At 41.1% G+C, this 23,211-nt stretch overlaps 2 protein-coding genes across 2 annotated transcripts; one reads left to right on the top strand and one right to left on the bottom strand.

Annotated features, from left to right (window-relative positions):
* Positions 1–324: 324 nt before the first annotated feature.
* On the bottom strand, positions 325–10,236 carry LOC118119224. Its single transcript, XM_035172979.2, has 5 exons — positions 9,849–10,236; positions 7,562–7,731; positions 7,394–7,481; positions 4,606–7,235; positions 325–4,189 (listed from the first exon to the last, which is right to left on the bottom strand). Exons 1-5 carry the CDS (start codon positions 10,105–10,107, stop codon positions 2,228–2,230), a joined length of 5,109 nt encoding a protein of 1,702 aa, XP_035028870.2. The 5' UTR covers positions 10,108–10,236; the 3' UTR covers positions 325–2,227.
* Positions 10,237–10,473: 237 nt separating this feature from the next.
* On the top strand, positions 10,474–22,909 carry LOC118119240 (gastrula zinc finger protein xFG20-1). Its single transcript, XM_035173002.2, has 8 exons — positions 10,474–11,211; positions 12,274–12,404; positions 12,613–12,721; positions 13,461–14,605; positions 17,716–18,010; positions 18,094–18,236; positions 19,448–19,556; positions 21,437–22,909. Exons 1-8 carry the CDS (start codon positions 10,959–10,961, stop codon positions 22,615–22,617), a joined length of 3,366 nt encoding a protein of 1,121 aa, XP_035028893.2. The 5' UTR covers positions 10,474–10,958; the 3' UTR covers positions 22,618–22,909.
* Positions 22,910–23,211: the final 302 nt, after the last annotated feature.

Raw genomic sequence — 23,211 nt, forward strand, 5'->3', positions numbered from 1 at the left:
AAGGGCTTGTGTCAGTTGTTCTGTTTCTGACACATTAGACGCAATACAATATTCTACACTTATCTAAGTTTGGCATGTTTCATTAAAATCTAATCACAGCTACATAGTAAGTCTCAAATCGGCTTTAAAAATTGGAGCTTAGTAAACACATCTTATAAACATCTTAATAAACATATCTTGAACAATGAATTGCAGAAATAGAACTACTCATTTCATAACTTTTTAAATACAAATGATCTGAAATAAAAAATGGCAAATGAAAGTCAACCAACTTTCATAATAACTAAATCAAATGTTTTTTGACAAAAAAGTGCAAAGAAGGGATTAGTAGGACAACTTTACATTTATTACCCGTTTTCAGGAACAAGAAAATATACATTTTCTTATCAAGATCAAATCAACATATACAGAATATTTACAATTTCCTAAATAGGGTTGAATTATAAAAAAAAAAAGGGGCCAACAATTCTTCAATGAAGTTAGAATTGAGAAATGGGAGACAAGGTTTAAACACATCTTTCAGACTAAAACAAGAATTGAGCAATCACACGTACACTTTCATAACTACAAAATAAACATTTTAATTCCAACTTTAGTCACACTTTGAATATGCTGACTGTTGAAGCTTTGCCTCACTGCTCCCATACTCAGCATGGGACAATATCCCCTTAAGGTGTCTCTACGCAACATGAACTGAAACCAATGTGCACCTGCTCAAAGTGAAAATATAGCAATATGAAATATATACATCCTTGTCATTATTGTAAAGAATGTAAATCAGACCACTAGACACGATGACTCTACTGTCACATTTGTTGGCATTAAATAAAACAAATTCTTTCTTAAATTGTGATGCAATTCTTCATGTCAAGTGTGAAGACACTTTCATGATCTTGTTTCAAGTGGTAAATTAGCAGAAGCAGTTCACCCTTATTAGCATTTTTTGTAACAACAGGAGTAAAAGTAGAATACTTACAGAATCAACAAATATTCAAAATGATTAAAACAATTCAAACTATTGACATTTTTACAGTTTAACAACTACTTACAATTCTTTTTTTTGGGCTGTGCCAGCAAAGGAAAAGGTTTTCAGTTGAACCTTCAATTTGGCACATGTCCAATACATGGTCTTACCACATATACTAGGTTCTTACCTAGTCTGGTTTAATCATTTACTATACTTTCCGAAACTCACACTGAAACAGTTGTCAAATATTGTGTACATTCAATCTCTTATTTTTTTTCGGTAGAAAATTGGAAAAGAAAAAAATTAATAAATTAATAAATGCAAATAATAATAAAACGTGATTCATTATCAATGGATCTGCAAATTATTTGACAACAATTCCGTTTAGTACCTCGTAGAAAAAACTATATATATGTTCAAACATTTTAAAGAAAATGATACATTGTTTGACTTTTCTTTTTAGAAATTGCTTAAACAAATAAATATCAAAATTATTGTAAAATTATACATTCTGTACATCTTCTCTGAAAAGTAAAACTATATTTTCAACACTTTAAATAGTGATATAAAGAGAGCAAGACATGTTAACATATCTACTGAAGATATTGTGAGGAATCAAAGTGAAATATATTCCAGTAAAAAAGTGCGAGGGCTCTAATACTTAGGACTCTAAAGATCAAGTGTCCAAGAGAGCTCATGTACATTTTTAAAAGGCCACTAGAGGTCGGATTAGCCTCAGCACTTTTCTATCACATTATCCCAAACAAGCCATCAAGTAAGAGATACAGTGTTTCCAAACTGTGTTTTAAATAACCTCACAATTCTTTTGATATCAACTATCACAAAAATAAAAAAAGGGTTATGAGTTCAAATAAATCAAAGAAAGACAAATGAGTGTTGTGTTTTCACAAATATTCCTGGAAATACGTTTTTCATTTTACTTTAAAAAGATTACTTTGACATTTTAGGAAATAGGCTTTTGCTAAATTAAATTAAATGAAATAAGTAAATTAAATATGGAGCTAGAACTGGGAGATGACCATGGTTAACTTGGCAAGAAGACATAAACACATCATGCTGAACAATTCCTTTAAGCATTTTTTAAAACACAATAATACACTACTCTCCATTAAACGACAAGCGAAAACCGATTGCATCTCTTCAATTATATTCGTTTTGCAAATGATGTTTGTCAAAGAAAAAACAAACAAAAATCTTTTCAACACCAGTTATAGTCACATCATCTTCTACGTCTCTCTATCAGTGGATTTTATGTACATTTTTCACGTGCTTTTTCAGGTGCCCTGACTGTGTGAAGTGTTTGGGGCAGTGAGGGCAGGAATGTGGTTTCTCTCCTGTGTGGATGTACTTGTGCCTTTTCAGGTTATTGAGATCTAAAAACCCTTTTCCACAGTACGAGCACCAGTGTCTCTTCTCGCCGTTATGCCACCTCAGATGTACATTTAGTTCTACTCTTCTAGTGAATCGTTTTTCACAGAGGTTGCATTGGAATGGTTTCTCTCCAGTGTGGATCCGTATGTGGGCTTCCACATCTCGCTTTGTGAAGAAGCTTTTGTTGCAGATCTGGCAGACAAAGGGTTTAATTTTGCTGTGCACCATCTGAAGGTGTTTGGTGAGGCCAAAACGGTAGACAAAACCCTTCCCGCACTCCTGGCAGATGTGGATCCTACCATTGCGGTGCACCCGGCCATGCCTTTTCAGACCCTTGGAGTCTGGGAAACTCTTCCCACAAAGCGTGCAAGAGAAAGGTCTGCGTCCTCTATGAAGACTGACATGGCTCTCAAGTGCAGCACTGCTGCTGAGGATGCGGCCACACTCCCCACACTGATTCTTAAGCAGGCGCCCACCAATGACTGATAAGGGCTGTAATGGTGATACCACGGATGGTGCTTTGGGAGGTATGGGGTTGAGAGAAACACTAGGCTGGTAAATTGCAATATGATTCTGGGGTCTTGTAGATCTCGTCTCTTTCTTTACAGGTGATGGAGATGCCTTTCCCCCAGCTGATGTTCTACTGGCTGGTATTGTAGGAGGAATCCACACAGCTTGGGTCTTATATGTTTTCTCTGTTAATTGTCTTGTTTTAGCTGCATTCTGAAGTTTGGATTGATTGGAATTTTTAATTTTAGCTGATGTTGTGGCTTTTGCTGCTTTAGCTAATTTTTTTGCATTCAAAACACTTAAATTCTTGTCAGGCCTTGTAACTTCCTGAATCAATCTGGCTTTCTTAGCAGGAGTGGTTTCTACACTCTTTTCAGGACTGACACCATCTTTAGCCAATTTAGGGCAACAAACACTTGAGGAGCCAGATTGACTCTTTGGTCCAGCAATATCTGTGGTTTTCCTCCAAAGACTTAAAGGACTGGATTCCCTTTCAATCTGTCTCGTGCTCGAACTGTGTTGGGTGAAAGGAGACCTATGGCTGACAGTAATCATTTCACTTGTAGACATTTTAAATTTTGCAACATTTTCACTTAAACTAGATTTCCGGGGAGGAACAGCAGAGGATTCAGTCTTTTTAAGACTTGACTGTCCTCTGGTTGAACGAGACCTTTTAGCACTCACAGAAGTGGATTTAGTCTGTTTAAGGGTAGCACCATCTTTACTTGAACTAATCCTCTTGGTGGTGGGTTTTGTATTTCTAAGGGTAACACCGCCTTCTGTCTGTTTAGAGTTAACCCCATCTTTAGTTGAACTAGGCCTTCCATGAGTAACAGAACTGCATTTAACAGTTTTAGAACCTACACTACCTCTACCTGAGCTAGACCTCCTACCACTTTTAGGAGTGGTTTCACTAGTAGGCTTTGACCTGGTAGTGGGTTCACTTGCACTCCTCTTGGGTCTTGGGTCTCTACATAATCCAGTCCTTGGACTATTAGGAATGGAGGCATTTGCAGCCTTATTTAGAGATGCAATGTCTTCAACGAAACCTGACTTTTTAGGTTTAACAGGAATAGGTTCAGTGGTTGTGTTTGTATTATTTGGATTGCCATTCTGTAATCGATGTTTCTTAGGACTCACAGTAGTGGTTTCTGTTTCTGTGCATGGATATGGCTTTGTTTCGCTTCGTCTAGTATGCAAGTGAGTTTTGAGGTGACTTCGGAGTTGGGCCATGAGGGTGTTTTTCTCCAACCTTTTCCTGCCACTGCTGCTGGTTTCTGCGCTAGAAGCTCCTGTATCTGCAACTGCATTGAAGGAGGCCTACAAAAAAAAATGTTTCATTAGCCAATGAACAGAAAACTATTCAGCAGCTCTTGATGCTCTGTAAATTGTTTTCATCCTTTATCAAGGATTTATTGGAGGAAATGATTAATTCAATGGTTCTAGCTTGTAAAACTGGAAGATTTACACTGCTTCTCTTTGTCATTCATTATTGCAAACACAAGACTTCTGTCTATCATCACATTGGGCTGTGGGAAGATGTATGGCATTTTTAGCTGTTTTTTAAACAAGTAAATGAAAAGATAATAGTCACAATAATCCAAAATAAAAATCATTAGCTGCAACCCTTTTCTTCACTTTGCCCATTTGAGGCTGCATGAATGTGTGGTTATCAGTGCAAATATAATTTTTGACAGTAGCAATCATTTTACTTAAAATTGTGATTGAGTGTTTACCTTTTTGGGGGCTTGAACAACAGGTGACACTGCCAGCTGCGCCAAGAACTGGGTTTTGCTCATTTGCAAATGAGGGTCCGATCTGTCCTTGGACGGGATGGAGGTCAGCTGTATCAGGTTAGCTGATCCTTTCTCCGCTATTGCTGCGTCGTTAGAACGTGCACAACCTTGCATTGCATTGCTGAATATTTCCTTCTCCAAATTAGAAATAGGTTCAACAGCTGAAGGTTTGCTGATGGCTTCTGTTGATATGTCCAAGACTGGTGCTGACACCTTGGGTGGTGTAGGGGGCGGCACATACTCGCTGTCGTACATATCTTGATTGTTATTTTTCTCTTTTGACAACTGAGAGGTATTGAAAGACACAGAATCTGCAGTTTCTTTTAAACTGGGACAAATGTTAGGGGATGTCACTTGCACCTCTGATGGCCGTTGTAGTATGTCCACAGTTAATCTAGCTTGTGTGGCACCCTCTCTCAAAACTGAGTGCGATTCATGAAATCCATTTGAGAGCAGTCTTGAGACCAACACAGATTCTTTCGTTGATACAGAAATTGGCAGCCTGGTTAATCTGACCACTGCAGAGAGTTTCTGTTCCAGTGGAGATACAGAGGTTGGCACAAACTTAGTTTGAACTAACATTATTAAACTGGAATGAGTTTGTGGTATATTTGTCTTTTCAAAAACACAGGCAGTTTGTTTGGGAGATCCAAAGTTGGAAGATGTATTATCCTTCTTTTGAGATGATATTGCAGACACTTCAGCAGTTTGTCCAACCACAGAATAGATTGACTCTTGTGACAAATAAATCAGCTGTGGTGATGACACTGTCACAGCATTAGCTGGTTCTGCTGACTCCTGCTTTGCTGTAAAAACTGTCTGTGATTGATGTGTCCCTGATGCCACAACTGACACCCGTCTTGGAAATATAACTGCTTTTGTGTGGGGTAGAAACCCTGACTGCTGGTCTGTTGAGGTGGCTGCCAACTGCGAAGGGACAACAGGAACTGCTTTCCTGGAGGCAGCAGATATTGTTTTCTCAGGGAGGGAGGAAAAGGAAGGTCCTTCCGTAGAAGATGAAAGTAAACTATTATTCTGTGCAGCAACAATTGTTGACACAAGAGTCGGAGGCTGGGTTGGGGACAGTGCAGCAAATTGATAAGGCATTAATAAGCTTTCTGGTCTTGGCACAACAATTATTTTGTTAGACTTGGCATTACTCGGTTTACTCTGTGTTAGCCATCTTATCACAGGACGGGGAAATTGCTGCTCTGACTGCTCACTTGTTTGAGTTGCACAGATTGATGAGGGCATTTGCTGTGTGGCAATATTGGATGCTTTGACCAAATGTTTTTGAATGACAATCTTAATGTGGGGCTTGGGTTTATTGGTTGAATGGGAATCTGTAACCTGAGGACTGGTGCTAAGTGTCTGTACTGTCGATTGTGTTGTGGACAGCAATGTTATGGCTGGACTGCCTGCAGCGTCACAAGTTTCAGAAGAAAGCGTCAGTGTCTGTGGCTCTGCTGGGACCTTGTCCATAGTTTGTAACGTATCCATGTGAGGAACAAACTGGGTTTGGGGTGATTCCATCATTCCTTTGAAAGAGGATAACGAATTTTCCCCTGATGACAGATTCATGGCTTCAACGAGTAACATTGCATCCTGAAGTGTTACAGAGGAACAACGTTCTCTGAGCTCAACTGGTGATGCTTGTGGTGACTCTGCTGGTGGGGAATTTAATGTTTCAGTTGCAGATGAATTTTCGGTGGGTGGAGCTTCCATTTCCATGGAACATTGTTGAGATCCAGACGTTTTTTCCATGTCAGAGGAACATCCTTGAGTCAAAGATTCCACTGTAAAAGGTAAAGAGCCTAATTCACTGTTCTCCACGTCTCCTACAGCAGACTCCATAGTTCTCTGCAGAGCTGATGGATTAATAATGTTTAGTTTATTTGGGGATACTGGAGCTGCAGATTCAGTGGTGTCAACCTTATCAATGGCAGAAGAAACCTCAACCTCTTCCACTCTTACTAAAGGGGAATTCACCACATCTTGTTCAGTTGTTACATCAGTTTCTTTGACAGGCTGCTGTAGTTGTTTTACTTTCTTCGGTGGCCGTCCTCGTCTACGGCGTACAGGCTGGGTACTAGCATCACTTTCTGCCATGCCATTTTTTTGTTCTTTACATGCTATTTCTATGTTTTGTGTTGTGGGCTCTGGTAAATGTTCCTCTGTACACTGTACTTTTGCATATTGCTGCACAGTAGCATCAGTCTGTTCACTTATTGACATTTCACCCTCTCTGTGACATTGTTGTGGAACCACTGATAGTTGCTCCTTTTGAAGTTCAACCATGGATTGTTGCTGAGCAGTCACAAATGTTTGTTCTTCAGACGTTACAAGTAGTCCCTCTGTCTGGTCCCCCATGTCACATTTTATTGTGACAACTAGTGGATGCTCTGGTTCAGATGGTTGGTTCTGGGCTCTTTCTAAATCATTATCCATTCCATGACAGCGTAGTTCCAAGGGGACTCTAGTCTCTTCATCATTTTCAAACATCTCTCCAGTTGAACACATGTGGTCAATGAGAGACCCTTCATTTTCATTTCCACAAGTAGTGCCCCGTGCTGACCCCAAGAACAGCAGTGATGAGGATTACATGGAGGATAAATGAAAAATAAATAAGAAGTTATATTTTAACCAAATTTTACCAAATTCTGTAGGATGTATCAAATTCTACAAATTATTCAACTGTAATTGGGGGAAAAAAGGAATTTTCTCTCACCTGCATTTGTGACTTTGCCACAAAATACGTTGGGCTCAACGTCCTCCTGCTTTATGACAGGCAGCAAAGACGAATCATCATAAGATTCCTGTGGAGGAGTTAAACAAATGTCAGTGTCGAGAGGGCATATACAAAAGATAAAATACGTCTGCTAGGATACACTCGTACCTCCTCTTTGACAAGCATAAGTGTCATTTGGGAATTTCCATTCCCATAGTTGTGATCCTGTAACCTGTTCTCCATCTCCCACTGACAGCATTGTTGCTGTTCGATTTGCAATGATGAATATTCCAATGATTGACACTGTTCCACCAGCATGGTGCGTAAAGGAACGAGATCTGTAAACATAAACAAATATGATTAGTGGTCATTTTTTAAAAGAGATCAGGAACATCAACTCAAAATTTGTAAGACTGATTGTTGTAATAAAAATAGTTACAAGTCGCATGTTAGAAACGCTTTCCTATAAAAATACGTTTTGAGCAGTGATTTAAATATAGGTAGTGAGTTGGCGAGCCTAATCTCATCAGGCAGGGAGTTCCAGAGCCTCGGGGCCCTGACAGAGAAAGCCCGGTCACCTTGAGTAGCCAGCCTTTAAAGAATCTTGAAATCAATGCTGAATTTAACTGGCAACCATTGAAGGGATGCAAGAATTGGCGTGATATGAGCTCTACGGTTTGTTTTTGTTAAAATACGAGCAGCAGTGTTTTGAACAAGCTGCAAACGACTTACTACGGTTTGGCTGAGGCATGTATACAGGGCGTTGCAGTAATCCAAGCAGGAGAAAACAAAGACATGTATTAGCTTTTTTAAGTCAGGGAGACTTGACCGATTTGATTTTAGAAACGTTTTGTAGATGGAAGTAGCAGGAGTTAATGATAGGATTAACATGTGTTTTGAAGTTCAGATGAGAATCAAATGTGACACCTAGATTTTTAGCTGTTGTTTTAATATTGGGGGCCAGGGGACCGAGAACTGAGGTCTGCCTGCTAGCTGGTCGGGACTGGTTAAGTGAAATCCATTCCTTAATGACGGATAGGCACTCTGTTAGGACACTCAAGTGGCTGACATTGCCTGGCTTGAAGCACAAGTAAATTTGTGTGTCATCGGCATAGAAATGATATATATTCCATTAAAATGGCTGATGACATTTCCTAATGGGAGCATGTAGAGTGAAAATAGGATAGGACCAAGAATGGAGCCTTGTGGCACTCCGCACATCAGTGGAGCCAACGATGAGGTGTTATTTCCAATGGAAACGGAGATCTGTCTATCTGAGAGATGTGACTTGAACCATCTAAGGGCAGTTCCAGATATGACGATGCACTGCATTAGTCTATTGATCAGAATGTTATGATCAATGGTGTCAAATGCAGCACTGAGGTCAAGGAGTAGTAATGCGTCGCAATCACCAGCAACGGCAGACATTAACAACTCATTAGTAATTTTAAGGAGAGCGGTTTCTGTACTGTGACGTTTGCAGAATCCTGACTGGAATTTGTCAAAAATTGTATTATTCTCACACACATCTACCAGTTGGGTCAGAACCACCTTTTGGACATGAATGGGGGTTTTGAAATGGGCCTATAATTTTATGGAAGTGATTGGTCAAGGTTTGGCTTTTTCAATAAAGGCTGAATGGTGACTTTCTTAAAAACATCAGAGACTTGGCCAGAAGAAAGGGAGCAATTCATAATTCTAAGAAGGCTAGGGCCATTAGTACTGATTACTTCTTTGAGGAGTGATGTGGGTAGGATGCCGAGAGGGCTTGACGACGACTGCATGTGCGACACAGTGTCGATGAAATCAGGAAGTGAAGCTTGCTGAAATTACTAATTAGAATGGGACGGGCAGGATGCTCTGCGATATTTGGGACGACAGTGGTAGCTGATGCGATGTTTGTTCTGATGTCATGGATTTTTTGCTAAAAGAAAGATAAAAACTTTTCACAGTCAGTATGTGAAAGAAGCAGGCATTATAAGTCTATTGATGGTTTTAAAAAGGAATCTGGGATTATGGTGAGTAGTTTGGAGAAATAGTTTGCTCTTGCTATTTTAATTTTGTTATTATGGGAAGTCAAGAGGTCTTTCATATATAAGTAGTGGACGTGCAGTTTGATCTTTTTCCACTTCCGTTCGTTTTTCTGCACAGCCTGTAGCTTCCAACATAATGGAATCCAAATGCTCACATCCTGACATCATCAGGGTAGGGATCTAACCCTTCTGCTAGCCAAGATAGCACAGTATGGTTTCCCTCCTGGTTTGGATCCCACGCTTTAAGACTGTATGCTGAGCTCCACATAGACAAATAGACAGGAGGTGCTATATTTATATAGCATATAACACAAATACACTCAGTATTTAGCCTGAAAACATCACGTATCATCGGCAGACAGTTAATATAATAGTCCAAACTGTCCTTTGTTTACGTTTCTCTGACCTACAGCCTAACTCACCACACTGTACAGCTGTGTCCCGTTTCTCAGAGCATGGCTGCGGAGGAGCCTGGTGTCCTCTGCTGTAAACAGTCGACTGTTTTTCCTCAAACTGGCTGCATCTTGCCCTGAGGTCCTCGTTCTCCTTCTTGATTCTGGAGATCTCTGCCTTCAGCTCGTCGACCATAGTTTCGAAAAGTTTGGTGGTCTCCGCGATGGCACTCTTGAGCATGCTCTCCATGACGGAGGCGTACTTGCTCTGGAAATCGTCCGTGGACATCGTGGGGTTGGATGTGTCGTCCCCCAGAGTTTGCTCTTCAGACAGAGGATTTGCGTTGTGAAGCACGCAGGGTCAGGAGCTGCTCCAACATGGCTCCTTCCCGTTGTCAGGCGCGCTCTCCGCTTTGTGTGACGCACACAGACTCCGAGCAGGGAGGGAGGGAGTCCAGCGCTACATCCGGTTGATCTGCATCAATCCTAATCTGTGTTTTCACACATTTTCCTGTGGTAAGAAAATACAATAAAATGCTAATTATTCTAGTTAATCTTCACCATTAATGCCCCACGTGTCGCCCTCAAGCAGAATACATAATTTATTAACAGGTACCCACTTTGCTAACATCTCAAGATTGTCCCACTTCACGACCCGTAGTTGTAAATCTCGGAAGTGCCGTTGTTTACGGAATCAAGAGGAAACGTAAAAGCTCATCAGTGTGCGACGATAGATCAAAGCGAAACCATCCGGGTTATTTGTGCTAAAAGACAAACGCTGCAGCTGACACAGACTCTATTCGTGCCAAATATGGCAGGTTAATGTTTTCATGTAGTGCGTTTCAGGAGGTGTTCGAATCTAAACTAGCGCAGCAGGCTAGTTAGCTAACATGGGCATCTCCAACGACTCAGCCGTTTGGTAACATTCGCTAAAAAACACCATCGGGTAAATGCAGACAGTCGAATATATGTGTACAAAGTGTTAAACACTGAGAGGTTTGCGTTAAGTAACGTCAGTTTTAAGAGACGGTCCGTGGATGTGGTCAACACACGTCACTCACTCCACAGGAGCTTTTAACACGCTTCTACCCACTTTACTGGAAGTGATCGGCTGAGTTTGTCACACACTGTTCCGTCATAATGGCTGAGACCATAGTAACGTTTCAGTCCCAGCTGTCCGGTGTCATGGAGACCGTGTTCAAGGCTGCCATGTACGAGATCACCCGGCTGGTGGAGGACAGCTTCCTGGAGGAGGTGACCCGGAGCAGGGAGCAGGTGGAGTCCCTGAAGAGGAGACTCCGGTGGTCCGAGAGTCGACGCAAGGAGAGAGAGGGGGACCGGAGAGGGAGGTGTGTGGACTGCGGGAGAGTCGAGGAGAGACCCAGAGCTACAGGTGAGTCTGTGTTTCTCATCCATATTCAGCCACCATTCACCTGATCATACATGGGTCTAAATGCTTACCCCATGAATTACATCAGCAACTTCATTTGAGTAGCAAACCTGGATGAAAAGTTTTTGAGTAGGAGCATTGGTAAATCGTTGGTGAGGGGTGCACAACATGAGATGAGATAATACTTATTAGTTCAACAAGGGGGAGATTTGCTTTGTTGCTGCAGCAATGAGGACAGTCAAAAAATAAACATCAGTAAAAGTAACAATAAGTAAACATACAATATAAACACAAGGAAATACAAATCATCTTTAGGAATTATACCAATATCCAAGGGGCTCGCTCCGCACTGGCTGAAAATTTGCACCAATCAATGTTTTCTATATTAATTGATCAAATTGCTTTTTATATTGTTTAGAGTGACAAAGCTAATTGGCTCATTGCTTTATTTTTTACAGCTAAAGTGTTTGGTTCAGTCTAACCATGGTAACTGATCAAAAAAGCCCTAATAAAACAGCTGTACCAAGCCAGACACCCAGGCAGAGCGCACGGACCCGGGGCACAGATGCAGGGACCCTGGCCAGTGGAGCTGTCCGGGTCCCAGAGTGCGCACAGCCTGGCCACAGCGCTGCCAAGTCCGGGGCAGACACCCAGGGAGCCTTGTACAGCTCCGCTAAGCCCGCTTACAGTGATCATTTGGGGTCTTTTCATATATGTTGAGAGAGAGAGAGAGAGAGAGAGAGAGAGAGAGAGAGAGAGAGAGAGAGATCAGGGTTTCTTTAAATGTCTTCAATCTCCCCTATTTTGGCCATGAAATACTCCCCTGTTTTAGCTAAGAGCTCTAACATTCACACACCAAAGTGAAAGCATTGTATAAATTGGCAACTTACCAGACAGTAAACCAGTTGTGCAGGCTTACTGGATACATTTTTTACTTTGAATGTTTTGATATTTTGGGGGAATCGAGGAAGAGCAATGCCTCATCTGCACTTTTTCAAATCCTCCAGATGCAGAGCAGATCATTCATATTGTCTAATTTAAAAACATCTCCTTTTTCTGTTACAGAGAAAGGTTTGAAACAAGAGAGTATGCTGCAAGAAGGGATGAATTGCTCCCAGGGCACTGATGCAGCGACACATGACCATGAAGTGGAAGACACAAAACCAGGGAGCCACTGTGCTATGAGGGCAACACAGGTAGGGGCAATTTATTACACTAAATGAGCTTCACTAATTTAGGTTATAGTGTTACAATATTTAGTAAAGTGGCCGTTAATTTCTTCTTTTAAAGCTATGCTACAAAAATAAATCCTTCTATCGATTTAAATGCCAAGCTTAGAGTTTCTCTTGAGGAGTGCAGAGTTACACTTCCTGTATTAATCCTGTCATTCTGCTTATCTGCCAGTCCCCAGGTGCACAAGGTGAAAAGTTGGAAAGACTGCTCAAGGAGGAAGCCCTTCACATGCCGTCAGAAACCAATGAGTCCCAAGAGAGATGGGGAGTCAATCTGGATGGTCAGTGTGCAGATACTGAAAGAGTCTAACAAGCAATTTTTTTTAAAGGAATCTGTAATAGTATCAAATTGAGTCAAGTGTAGGTGTTGTGGCTCAAACACTCTTCCCGGGACAGAAATACAGCATTATCCAGGAAAAACAAGGACAAATGAGAGACAAATACCCAATAATATTACAAAACTAAATTAAGTCTTACATTTTATTCTTTCAGAAAAATACTACAATAATACAAACATGCATTAAACACACACTAAATCTTCACAGGATCTTTCTTGCAGAAGAAGCACTGAAATGTAAAAATATAAATGCTTTCACTTTATGTTAGATTAAAGTAACTTCACATATACATATATACAAAGCATGGAAATTAAATAGAAAACAAAATTCTTGTTTTCAGAGGGAAATGCCTGTAAAGATAATTTCAAAACTATTTTAGTGACTTAGAATATTTTACTCACTTCATAGAAAAGTTTACAAATTTGGAAAATGGGAATTATAACATTCAAAATAAAAGTCTCCTCTAATCTACACAGGGTTGAACAATTTACATAAAATAGTTTTACCTAAAATGCCCTGTTCATAACAGCATACACACTGGAGAAGTGATGATATATATCATTATTACAGCTACTGGTGTATTAGAAAAATATAAATGATATCATTCACATTTTCAATGCTGGATTTATCATGTTTGTTCCTGTACACCTATAATGCTTCTTTTCCTCCTTTCATTGGACAGAAACAGATACATCAGGTTTGCCAGGGCCCAGTAAACGCTTCAGTGACCAGAAGATCCCAAAGTGTCATGTGACCTGGGAGGCTGGCTTTGACCAGAGGCCAGACTCTGGCCAACATGGACACTCGGGCGACCCGTCCGAACCACTTTTCCCAAACAGGTATGACATGGAAGACTTGGCTGGCTTTGACAAGACGGGCTATGGCGATGCCAGCATGATTGAAATGGGCAACTTGGATGGGTTACAAGTATCACCGTCCCATCTAGGTAAGGATCTGAATTACATGGGGCACTATGAGGGGAATGTGGAAGCACCTGAGGACAATGAGCATCAAGCGTACCAAACAGGAGGAGTCCCACGGAACAAAAGGGTCAGTTCACCTGCAGGCTCACCCTCAAGGACTAACATTAATGTAAGTGGAGGATTCAGCTGTTTATTAATTAATGAGGAAGGCTATCTACAGGACCCGGGTATCTTGTACCCTGACCATGTGTCAGGCGATTCAGGTGGCAGATTCCGAACTGACCCCACTTTAGACAGCACAGAGGATATGTATGGGGCCTCAGATTCATATAGTGACACCTTAAACCTGGGAGAGAGGCTGCAGCATCAGGCAGCAGGGCGAGGAGGGAGGAGACACATTTGTAACCTGTGCTCCATGTCATTCCCTGATTCTGCCTCTCTCAAAGCTCACAAGCAGACCCATAAAGGCACAGGACAAGGGCCGCCATACTCCTGCACCCAGTGCGGAAAGACTTTCACTCAAGCCTGTAACCTCAAAGTTCACCAGAGGATTCACTCGGGTCAGGGGCTCCACCTCTGCAGCCATTGTGGAAAAGGTTTCCCTTCTTTCTCTGAACTAAAGACACATAAATGTGGCCAAACAGGCGACAAACCGTACTGCTGCACTGTGTGTGGGAACAAGTTCAGCCGACTCTGGAATCTGAAGCTTCACCGCAGAATTCACACACAGGAAAAACCTCACCGGTGCACCATGTGTGATAAGAGCTTCACACGGGCGGATATATTGAAGGTTCACCATCGCACCCACACGGGGGAAAGACCATACTGCTGCGCTGTGTGCGGCCTCAGCTTCAAACGCCTCGACCATCTGAAATCACATCAGCGCAAACACATGTCAGACCTATGAAACAATGGGCGTTTGGGGGAAAGAGCATCAGATAATTTAAGAGGTTTTTTGTAAGTCATGGTTGTTTTTCATGAACATAGCAAAAACTCACAGTCGTATTTTCTGTTGGGATAACTATGTTCTTCTTTTTATCCAAAAATGGTTGTGAAAAATATAAAACTAAATTAACATCCAATACCTATTTTTGTGCTGCATATTTTGTTAATGAAGAAAATACATAATTAAGACTGAGTAGACATCATCTTTGTGACTACTTTACAGATTGAAAAGGAAGTTAAAAATTATGTTTTTTTCCCCTCATTCTTTTATCATTGGTTTGTCTTCTGTGTCTGTAAATGTTTTCTGTAAATAAAATCAATGAGGCCAAATTCATGAGATATAATCTCATTTCTATCACATCGTTGTTCAAACTGTTTTCATTTTTTTTAATCAGGTCTTTATCTGAGAGTAGTGATCATTAAACCATAGTTTTGATCAGGAAGAACCTCTTCTTTTGGCACGGTAGAATTGAATCTAAATGTCAATAAAACAAATACATAACATATACTGAGAAATAAATATGAAATTATAATTATAAATGCTTTGTTTGTTTATTTTAAAATAATGAAATAAGTTCTACAAAGTGAAGCTCGTGTGGCAGAAGGACAAGCAATGGTTCTCGTAGATTACCTATAACAAGCTCATATAGTAACTCAAGTGCAGAAACTAATGGTACATATTTAAATCCATTAAGCTTGAATATTTATGCAGAATTCATACATATGCATATTGTTATTTTGATCGGCAAATCAGATTTCATACATTTTAGGGGAGCTTAAGCTTAAGAAGGAAGTGATGGTGGTGACAATGTCATGATCAAGTGTTGGGAGAATAAAAATATTTGGAGGGTTCTATGAAATAATTAGTGCTCAAGGTTACAGGCTCTCTCAATGGAGGGTTGCTAAGAAATCCACCTTCTCCTTGAAGGAAGATGGAGGGTGGTTCAGGGGAGAGAATGTAGGAAGAAGTGGTTCTTAAGGGTGTTAGAGAAGGACCCACTCAAAATAATTATCTGAGAAGAATTTAAATGTCAAATCCTTCAACTGAGAGTGAGGTTTAGCGAATAAAAGGAACATTTCTGAAGTCAGAAACCTCAGGATTTCTGAATGGTAAAAGGAGGATTGATGCATATTAAAAAGCATAATTCACCAAACAACATCCATTAAAACAAAGTACTTGGCAGGACAAACAATTTGAATCCTTTGTTTCTGTATTAGTAAGTCACATGTATAGAGAAACACAGTGTGCCGAAGCTCGAAGTCCACAATATTCAACAATTCAATTTTCTGTCTATATCGACAACATCCAAGCCTCCTTTAGGTGGAAATAATCTCGAACAAGGGATCCCAATAGCTGTGGATTAGACGTGCACAATGTTCAGAAGGAACTTTGGATACCTGCTTTAGCTCAGCCATAATCTTATTGTTTGGTGTGAACAGCCCTTTTGAGGTCATCCTTTAATGTCTTTATTGAAGCAGATCTGCAGTACATTTACTTTGATGTTGAAAGACATTGTCCTGCTGCAACACCCAACTTCTAATGAGCTTCAGCTAGCGGTCAGCCACTCTTGCATTTCCCTGTTAGGGGTGTGAAGTTGCTTTTTGGCAAATGTCAGGTAGACACTGATGTTTTATTCTTTTTTTTTTTAGAGCAGTGGCTTCCTCTGTGGTGTCTTTCCATACACACCATGCTCCATGCAGCATTGTGCAGTGATTTGCTTTTTTTAAGACTCATTAACGGAGAGATTAACCAGCTCTAATAATTCCGTTAAGGCTTTCGCTGTTACTCTGGGGTTGATACTTTTACTGCTCGGATCAGTCCGTTGTTTCTTTGGAGACACCTTAGCTTGATGCCCACTTTTGAGAGTATTCACATTAGTAGATTGTCTCCATTTCAAATTTGTGTCATTTTGGACTGATGAAGAACTAAACTGTTTGAGGTAACTTTCCAGCTTTAGTCAAATAAACCTTTCTGGACCCTCTTCTGAGACCATGGTTCACATCAGCAGCTATTTCATGTGAATACTAAACAAAAAAGCAAGTTGAGTGTTTTTTTTTAATTAAATAATGTAGCTCTTAACCCTCACCTCCTATCTTGTTCCATTTTTGTTTGTTTTTTTAACTCCTGCCTCCTACGATCTATTGTCATGGCATATATATATATATATATATATATATATATATATATATATATATATATATATATTGGTAATCTAAAAGCATCTGATAAATTTCTCTAAGGGGGATAATAAAGTATGAATTTAACATTTCTATATCCTATATTAGGGAGACTAAGAGTAAAGTCTGTAGCCAATATCCCCTGATTTTGCCTGCAGGTCATGTCTGAAAACGGCTCATGTGAATCCATACAGTCTGTGTGTTAATCATAGGCACGGGTTTAAAAAAAAAAAATGCAACACTCTTGTTTTGCCCCCTTTTACAGATGTCATTGTAGCACCCACACATGTGCTCCTCGTGATGATGTGTTGCACAGCAGCCACAATCATCACCATACTGCACGATGTGTTCTTTACCTACGTGGTGCAGCCTATGGGTTTCACTTCTTTTAAAACGCGTTGTCTCATTCAGACATGTCATGTAAGGCCACCGTACCACGTCATGTACGACATCACGAGCAAAAACAACAGGCACCAGCGTTTGTTTAAAAAAAAAAATCTAGCTAGCTCGGCTTAATGACAAGTCAGGTACACGTGAATTTGTTTTGCTGAATAGTCGTTAGCTGTGGAAGCTACCCACGCGCACCGACGTAGTTGAACACGTTCGTTTACACTATGGTTTGTGTCATTCGTAGTTGTGTTCGTTTTGTTCACCGTTTGATGCCGCGAACGTTGGTTAGCATACGAATGCTACAGCTAAGCTAAGGAGTGACATTAGCTTGCTAGCTGTCATGACGGTAGTCAACAACAACAACAACAACATCATGTATCGCTGAACAGAGGCAGCTCTGCGACAATGGCGAGAAACCTAAACAACATGTGGTAGAATCTCCCAAGAAGACAACTCTGTCTGTCTCGTTTATTTACCAACTCAAGACACGTCGTGTAACAGGGAGCAGACACCGAGTCCGTCATGTCGGACCTGGACTCTCTCATAGTCACCTTTCAGACGCAGCTCTCGGACGTGATGGAGTCTGTGGTGAAGACGGCCATGTACGAGGTGACCAGGCTGGTGGAGGACGGCTTTCTGAAGGAGGTGGAGACCCTGAGGATGCAGCTGCAGTGGACTGAGAAGAAATTAAGTGACAGAGAGGGAGAGAAGACAGGGAGGTGTGTGGACTGCGCCAAGAAGGACGTGGAGCTGTCCCCAGACACAGCAGGGGAAAGGTGCGACCACCAGCATGATGGTAAGAGCAGGGACACACGAGTGCAGATGTATCTCAATGGATGTCTGATATGTTTGTAATACCGCAGTGGTTCTTTTCTCCAGATGTGCTGAGGGTCTGTGCTGTGAAGAAAGAGGGGAGTCCTGTGGAAAGATGGACACAAGGCCACAGACGAGAAGTCGTATCAGAGCTGCCACAGGAGGCAGACAACGCTTCAGCTGCCCCCAGCCCGGAGAGGGAGTCCCAGGTGGGCTGCTTCATGTGACTATGACACCTGGTATTAACATGTGGTTTTTGTGATCTGATCACAAGCAGACAGCTCTGTGACAGGTGTGAACGCACGTTGGGAGGTGGTCTGGTCCACGTGTCCATACTCTGTTAGCTGTGTGAACGTCAATGCATCCGGGGCCACGTACGTTCACATCTGGTGTTAAGATGCGTCCTGAATGTGTCTCCTGTGACCACTTGAGATCTTGCTTCCCCTTCTCCACATGCTAATAATATTGTGCGTCATTTTTGTTCATGAAGACCAAATTATATTGTTTTTACCTAGTCTGAGTTTACAGATGCATCCAATGTAACAGTGATGGTGTCTGTGTGGCTGAACAAGCGAGCTAGAGAGGAAGAGGTAGAGAGAGAGAGAGAGGAATGCCCGTCTGAATGAATCTTGTGCCGCTTTGTAGAAAGATTTGACCAATTTAATAAAAGTATTTGTCATAACGTGGTGATCAGGATTGATACTTTGGCGGTGAGCACAAACAAATCAACATATGGTCACTGAGAAGCATTAAAATGATGTACCCTAACTGTAGCGTGTCAGAGACGTCAGCTGAGTGGGCGGTCCTTCATGTGCGGTCCAGGAAGCACTTGTGTTCACACAGTGAAAAGAATGTAGCCACATGGTCCCAGTCCACCTCTGAATGTGGTCTGAGTGATCAGCGTTTGTGTTACCACATATCAACTCTGATCATCACATAATGATTTCTGTTCTTCTCTCAAATGGGTCAAATCTTATTCCATAGCAAAGCTGATTCACTCAACCCCTCCTAAAAAATACAGCAACATAACTTGTTCTAACTCTCCGCCAACACAAATGACCTACATGTTTATTTTCATATAAAGTGAAGTGAAGATCCGATCTCAAGTGGTCACAGGAGACACATTCAGGAGGCACTTGACTGCCAGCTGTGAACAGACGAACTTAGTGCTGACGCCTTGTGAACAGATCTCTCTGGACGGATGTTAACACCAGGTCTTAACAGGGCCTGTATGGCGTGCAGGCGTAACATCAGAATTGCTCTCACATATTAATAAATTTGATTATTTAAACATAAATAAATGATGCAAATGTTGTAGCGAATAAGATTGTGCATGTGATATCAACTCTGGAAACCGAGTGAACTCAATACTTTGTATGTCCTTATCCTCCTGTGCTCTTTTATTCTGGTTACTGTTCAGGCAGCAGAAGAAGTGGAAGGGGTGCCTGCTGTGGATGTGAAGGAAGAAGAAGGTACTAAGCCATCTTGCTCATCTGGGCATTTGGGAGGGTGGAGCGATACTCTTGATGGTGAGTGTTGTGTCATTTGAGTCCATTATGTTGCACACGAGACATTATATTTGGACCTTTTGATTTGAGGTATTTGGGAGTTCAAAAACTCCATTAACAGGTATGATTATAGATGTAGATCAGTGGGGTGCAGTAACTTTTGCAGATGCTCAAGTGGAGCCAAACAACCAACTACAACTCCACTATATCAGTGTTTGATTCAGCTGTTACTACACCAACCAAAACAATACAGTGACCTTATTGAGTTTGGTAGCACAGGGGTCCGGGGCCAAAGTCAGCAAGATGCAGGATGTTTTGAGGGTCTTGAGGAGACATATATTACACTGCTATCTTCAGTTTCTGAGCTGTACTTTTTTCTACTTATCAGTCAACACATGGATTTACCTGCAGTAAACTAATGCTTAGTAGATTTATCATTCTAGCTCTATGACACTTGTATTTCCTGGCCCTATATATGGAACAGTTACAATTATATAGTTATTATATAGTTAGGATTAGTTGTGCAGTTACAGAGTGGGGCTGTCGCTTTATAAATGTGGGCTCACATGTTAGCAGCAGAGGAGGAGGTGCCACAGAGTTTTCAAACATGTCTGACTGCATTCACATGGGGGTTATGGGGTGTTTTAATATATTTGAACGAATACACGATACACACAATTTTATTTTTAGATTTTTGATCTCTAGTACATAGTAAAATCATAATCTCTTATGATAGTGACCTCCCTCACCATCTATATATCTATCTAGTGCTGTTTAAATGTGGAGGAGGGTACTACTAGTAAAACTAGCAAAAAAATCATTCAAAGTGGGATTAATGTAGTTTAATGATGATAATAATATTGTTTAATGAGCTTTGAATACAAAAGAACCTTTGACTTTGCCTCAAGGTAACATGCACATAATTACATACAATAATTCAAACAAAAAAAAACCTTTTTTCACTCAGTATCCATTAACTACATTCTATTCTCATAGCATACATCTATTTCTTAATTTCTAAAAGAGCTATACCATTAAATAATACTTCAATTATGTTGCACTTTATAACATAGCTATGAAGTGCTTCACATATAGGTTCAAATAAGCCTAAATACAGGAATACATACAGAAAAGTGTAACTACAGACAGTCGAGCATTCTCCAATACACATAGGCATCAATTCAGCATTTAACCAAAATAACCAATAACTTAAGGTAAACTTAGAGTGATTTTTTAAAAAAAGGGCTAATCTATAGAAATTAGTTTTCAGGAGCTTTGTAAAACAAACAACACATTCAACAGATCTGATAGAAAGAGGAAGTCTGTTCCAAAGTTTAGGTGGAACAGCCTCACAGTCACCTCTGGATTTAAATAGGAAAAGGGAACAGATAACGACAGGCCTTGAGCAGTTGATGAGAGTCCGTGCACTTGAATAAGGGCTCAACATCTTGGCTTCATCAACCCCATTTTCTCAGTAATTTCTACAAAAAGGAACTGATTTTTGAGCAATTTTTAATTTCTTCCTTGTATACAAATCTCATTGTTCGTATTGATCCGTCCATGTGAGAACATTTTCACTTTTTCTCTGTAGCTGGTGGATTTCAGAATACATCTGCTGCTGTGGCTTGTGGATAGAAAGGTTAATATCTTCACATGCCGGCAGTTTCTCAAATTTATGTTGCACCAATGCACTTAGCTTCTGTAATAAACAGAATTAGATCATCAATCCTCTTACGTAGTTAGGCTTATTTAGTCCAAAACAATTTCAGTGGATGGAATATCATGTATTCACATATTTATTATGCTGACCTCATAAGCCGTGACAACTACAGACTTACTTTTTTAGTAAGTGTCTACCGTTGAAGTCATTAATATAACCCCCATTTCTATTCATTATCCAGGCAAAGCAGGACTGGAATCACAAAGCATAACTGAGAGGACTGAGGCACAACCAAAACAGACTCCAGAGAACAGTGAGGAGCTGTTGAGGGATATCATGACGCAAGGCCCACAGATATCTGCAGCATTTTGTTTTCCTGAAGAACTAGAAGAAACGCACATGGCTACAGATCCATCACATATCCCAGCTTTGGAAATGGACACTAGTTGGACTGGGCTTCTGCTGAATCACAGACTTGGGGCTGAAAATGATCATGATTCAGCCAAAACGAGAGCTTCTCTAAAGCGTGCAGAACACGAGCTGTCTGAATCTGTAACAGCAGACGTTCACGCTCAGGCTACCCAGAATGCAACGTCAGGATGCTCTGAAGCTAGACTACAAAACAGCAAAACATTGGGTGTGAAAATAAAGCAGGAAATAACTATTGATTCTGACGGCTGTGAGGAAAGTGAGCATCCGGAAAAGAAAGAAATTCCAAAGTCTGGAATGAAGTCTTTCTCATGCTCTTTGAAACAGCACAGACTGAGTTCAGAAGCACACAAACGGAACCACATTTACCGTAAAGCCACTGTGCAGGAGGTTGTGAAGCTGCATTCCAAAGCCGGTACAGGTCTCAAATTGCAAGCAGCTATACAGCACCTCCACAGACCATTGAAAAAACACCCTCACACGCTCTCGAACAGCAGCACAGCAGCTTTCTCTTTAGGTCATTCTCAGGTTGTGAACTCAAATCCCCTCAGCAGAATTCCTTCCACATCCAAAGCCGCCCCACCTCCTCCTCTCTCGGCCCAGCGGGTTCACCTGGTAGACAAACAGGCAGCGCCACTCAGCCGAACCGGTGCCCCGTGGGTCAGCGTCAGATCCCAGTCTTCCATCTCACATCACGCCAGCCCCGTACCCCACACAGACTCTCACACTGGCCCCAGGAACATCCTGCGCTGCGGCCAGTGCGGAAAGTGCTTTCCACACCCCAGCAACCTGAAGGCTCATCTGCAGACTCACACAGGTGAGCGGCCTTTCTGCTGCTCGCTCTGCGGTCGCAGCTTCACCAAGCTGAGCAACCTCAAAGCCCACCGCCGGGTCCACACTGGGGAGAGGCCGTACTGCTGCTTGGCTTGTGGCAAACGCTTCACCCAGAAATGTAACCTGAAACGTCACCAGAGGATCCACTTGGATGTATGAGGGTGGACAGATAGTGACAAAAATACACAATTGCTGTTTGTTTCTTTGAGATGCTACAGTGTTTCTTTTGCAGTGTAACTATGATGCATTGCAAAAATCCTTTATGTGTACTCGTCTCTTGAAGTGATCGTCCCAAGTTCTTCTGTGATATCCAGAAAGACTCATGTAGTAACTTCTGGAGATGTGTTAATGTTATTTAAATGATTTAAAGGCAGTTTGCTGTGAAATGTATTGTGCACAAAGATAGGTCAATTGTCACTTTTGGTCAATAAAATACTATTTATTCTGTGAACACGAATATTCTTTCATGATATCAATTGTGCGGTGCCTGTGAGCGAGTGACAAACACACCAATTAACCATGGATCAATCCCTTTTTATTTAACTTATAAAAGTGAAATGTTACACTCAAAAAAGCTTCATGATAAAATCCTTTATGGCTGAAATAAAGGACGAGAGGTGAGAACACACCTTCTGAGACGTGTTATTGTCGCTCACGATGAATAAACAATCACCTCAGCCAAGTAGAATATGTTCATCTGTTTGTCTATTCGTCAGCAGGATAACACACAACCACTGGATGGATTACCACCAA

This window comes from Hippoglossus stenolepis, chromosome 2, assembly GCF_022539355.2.
Source record: "Hippoglossus stenolepis isolate QCI-W04-F060 chromosome 2, HSTE1.2, whole genome shotgun sequence".
NCBI classification, from domain to species: Eukaryota; Metazoa; Chordata; class Actinopteri; order Pleuronectiformes; family Pleuronectidae; genus Hippoglossus; species Hippoglossus stenolepis.

Bases quoted from the DNA above. Each gene is read 5' to 3' on its own strand.
- LOC118119224 (XM_035172979.2), bottom strand. From the start codon at position 10,107: ATGTCCACGGACGATTTCCAGAGCAAGTACGCCTCCGTCATGGAGAGC. The intron at 7,236-7,393 runs GTGAGAGAAAAT...TCTTGGGGTCAG, and splicing joins TGGCAAAGTCACAAATGCAG to CACGGGGCACTACTTGTGGA. The intron at 4,190-4,605 runs GTAAACACTCAA...TTTTTTTTGTAG, and splicing joins TTGTTCAAGCCCCCAAAAAG to GCCTCCTTCAATGCAGTTGC.
- LOC118119240 (XM_035173002.2), top strand. From the start codon at position 10,959: ATGGCTGAGACCATAGTAACGTTTCAGTCCCAGCTGTCCGGTGTCATG. The intron at 12,722-13,460 runs GTCAGTGTGCAG...TTCATTGGACAG, and splicing joins ATGGGGAGTCAATCTGGATG to AAACAGATACATCAGGTTTG. The intron at 14,606-17,715 runs TGAAACAATGGG...GTCGTGTAACAG, and splicing joins GCAAACACATGTCAGACCTA to GGAGCAGACACCGAGTCCGT.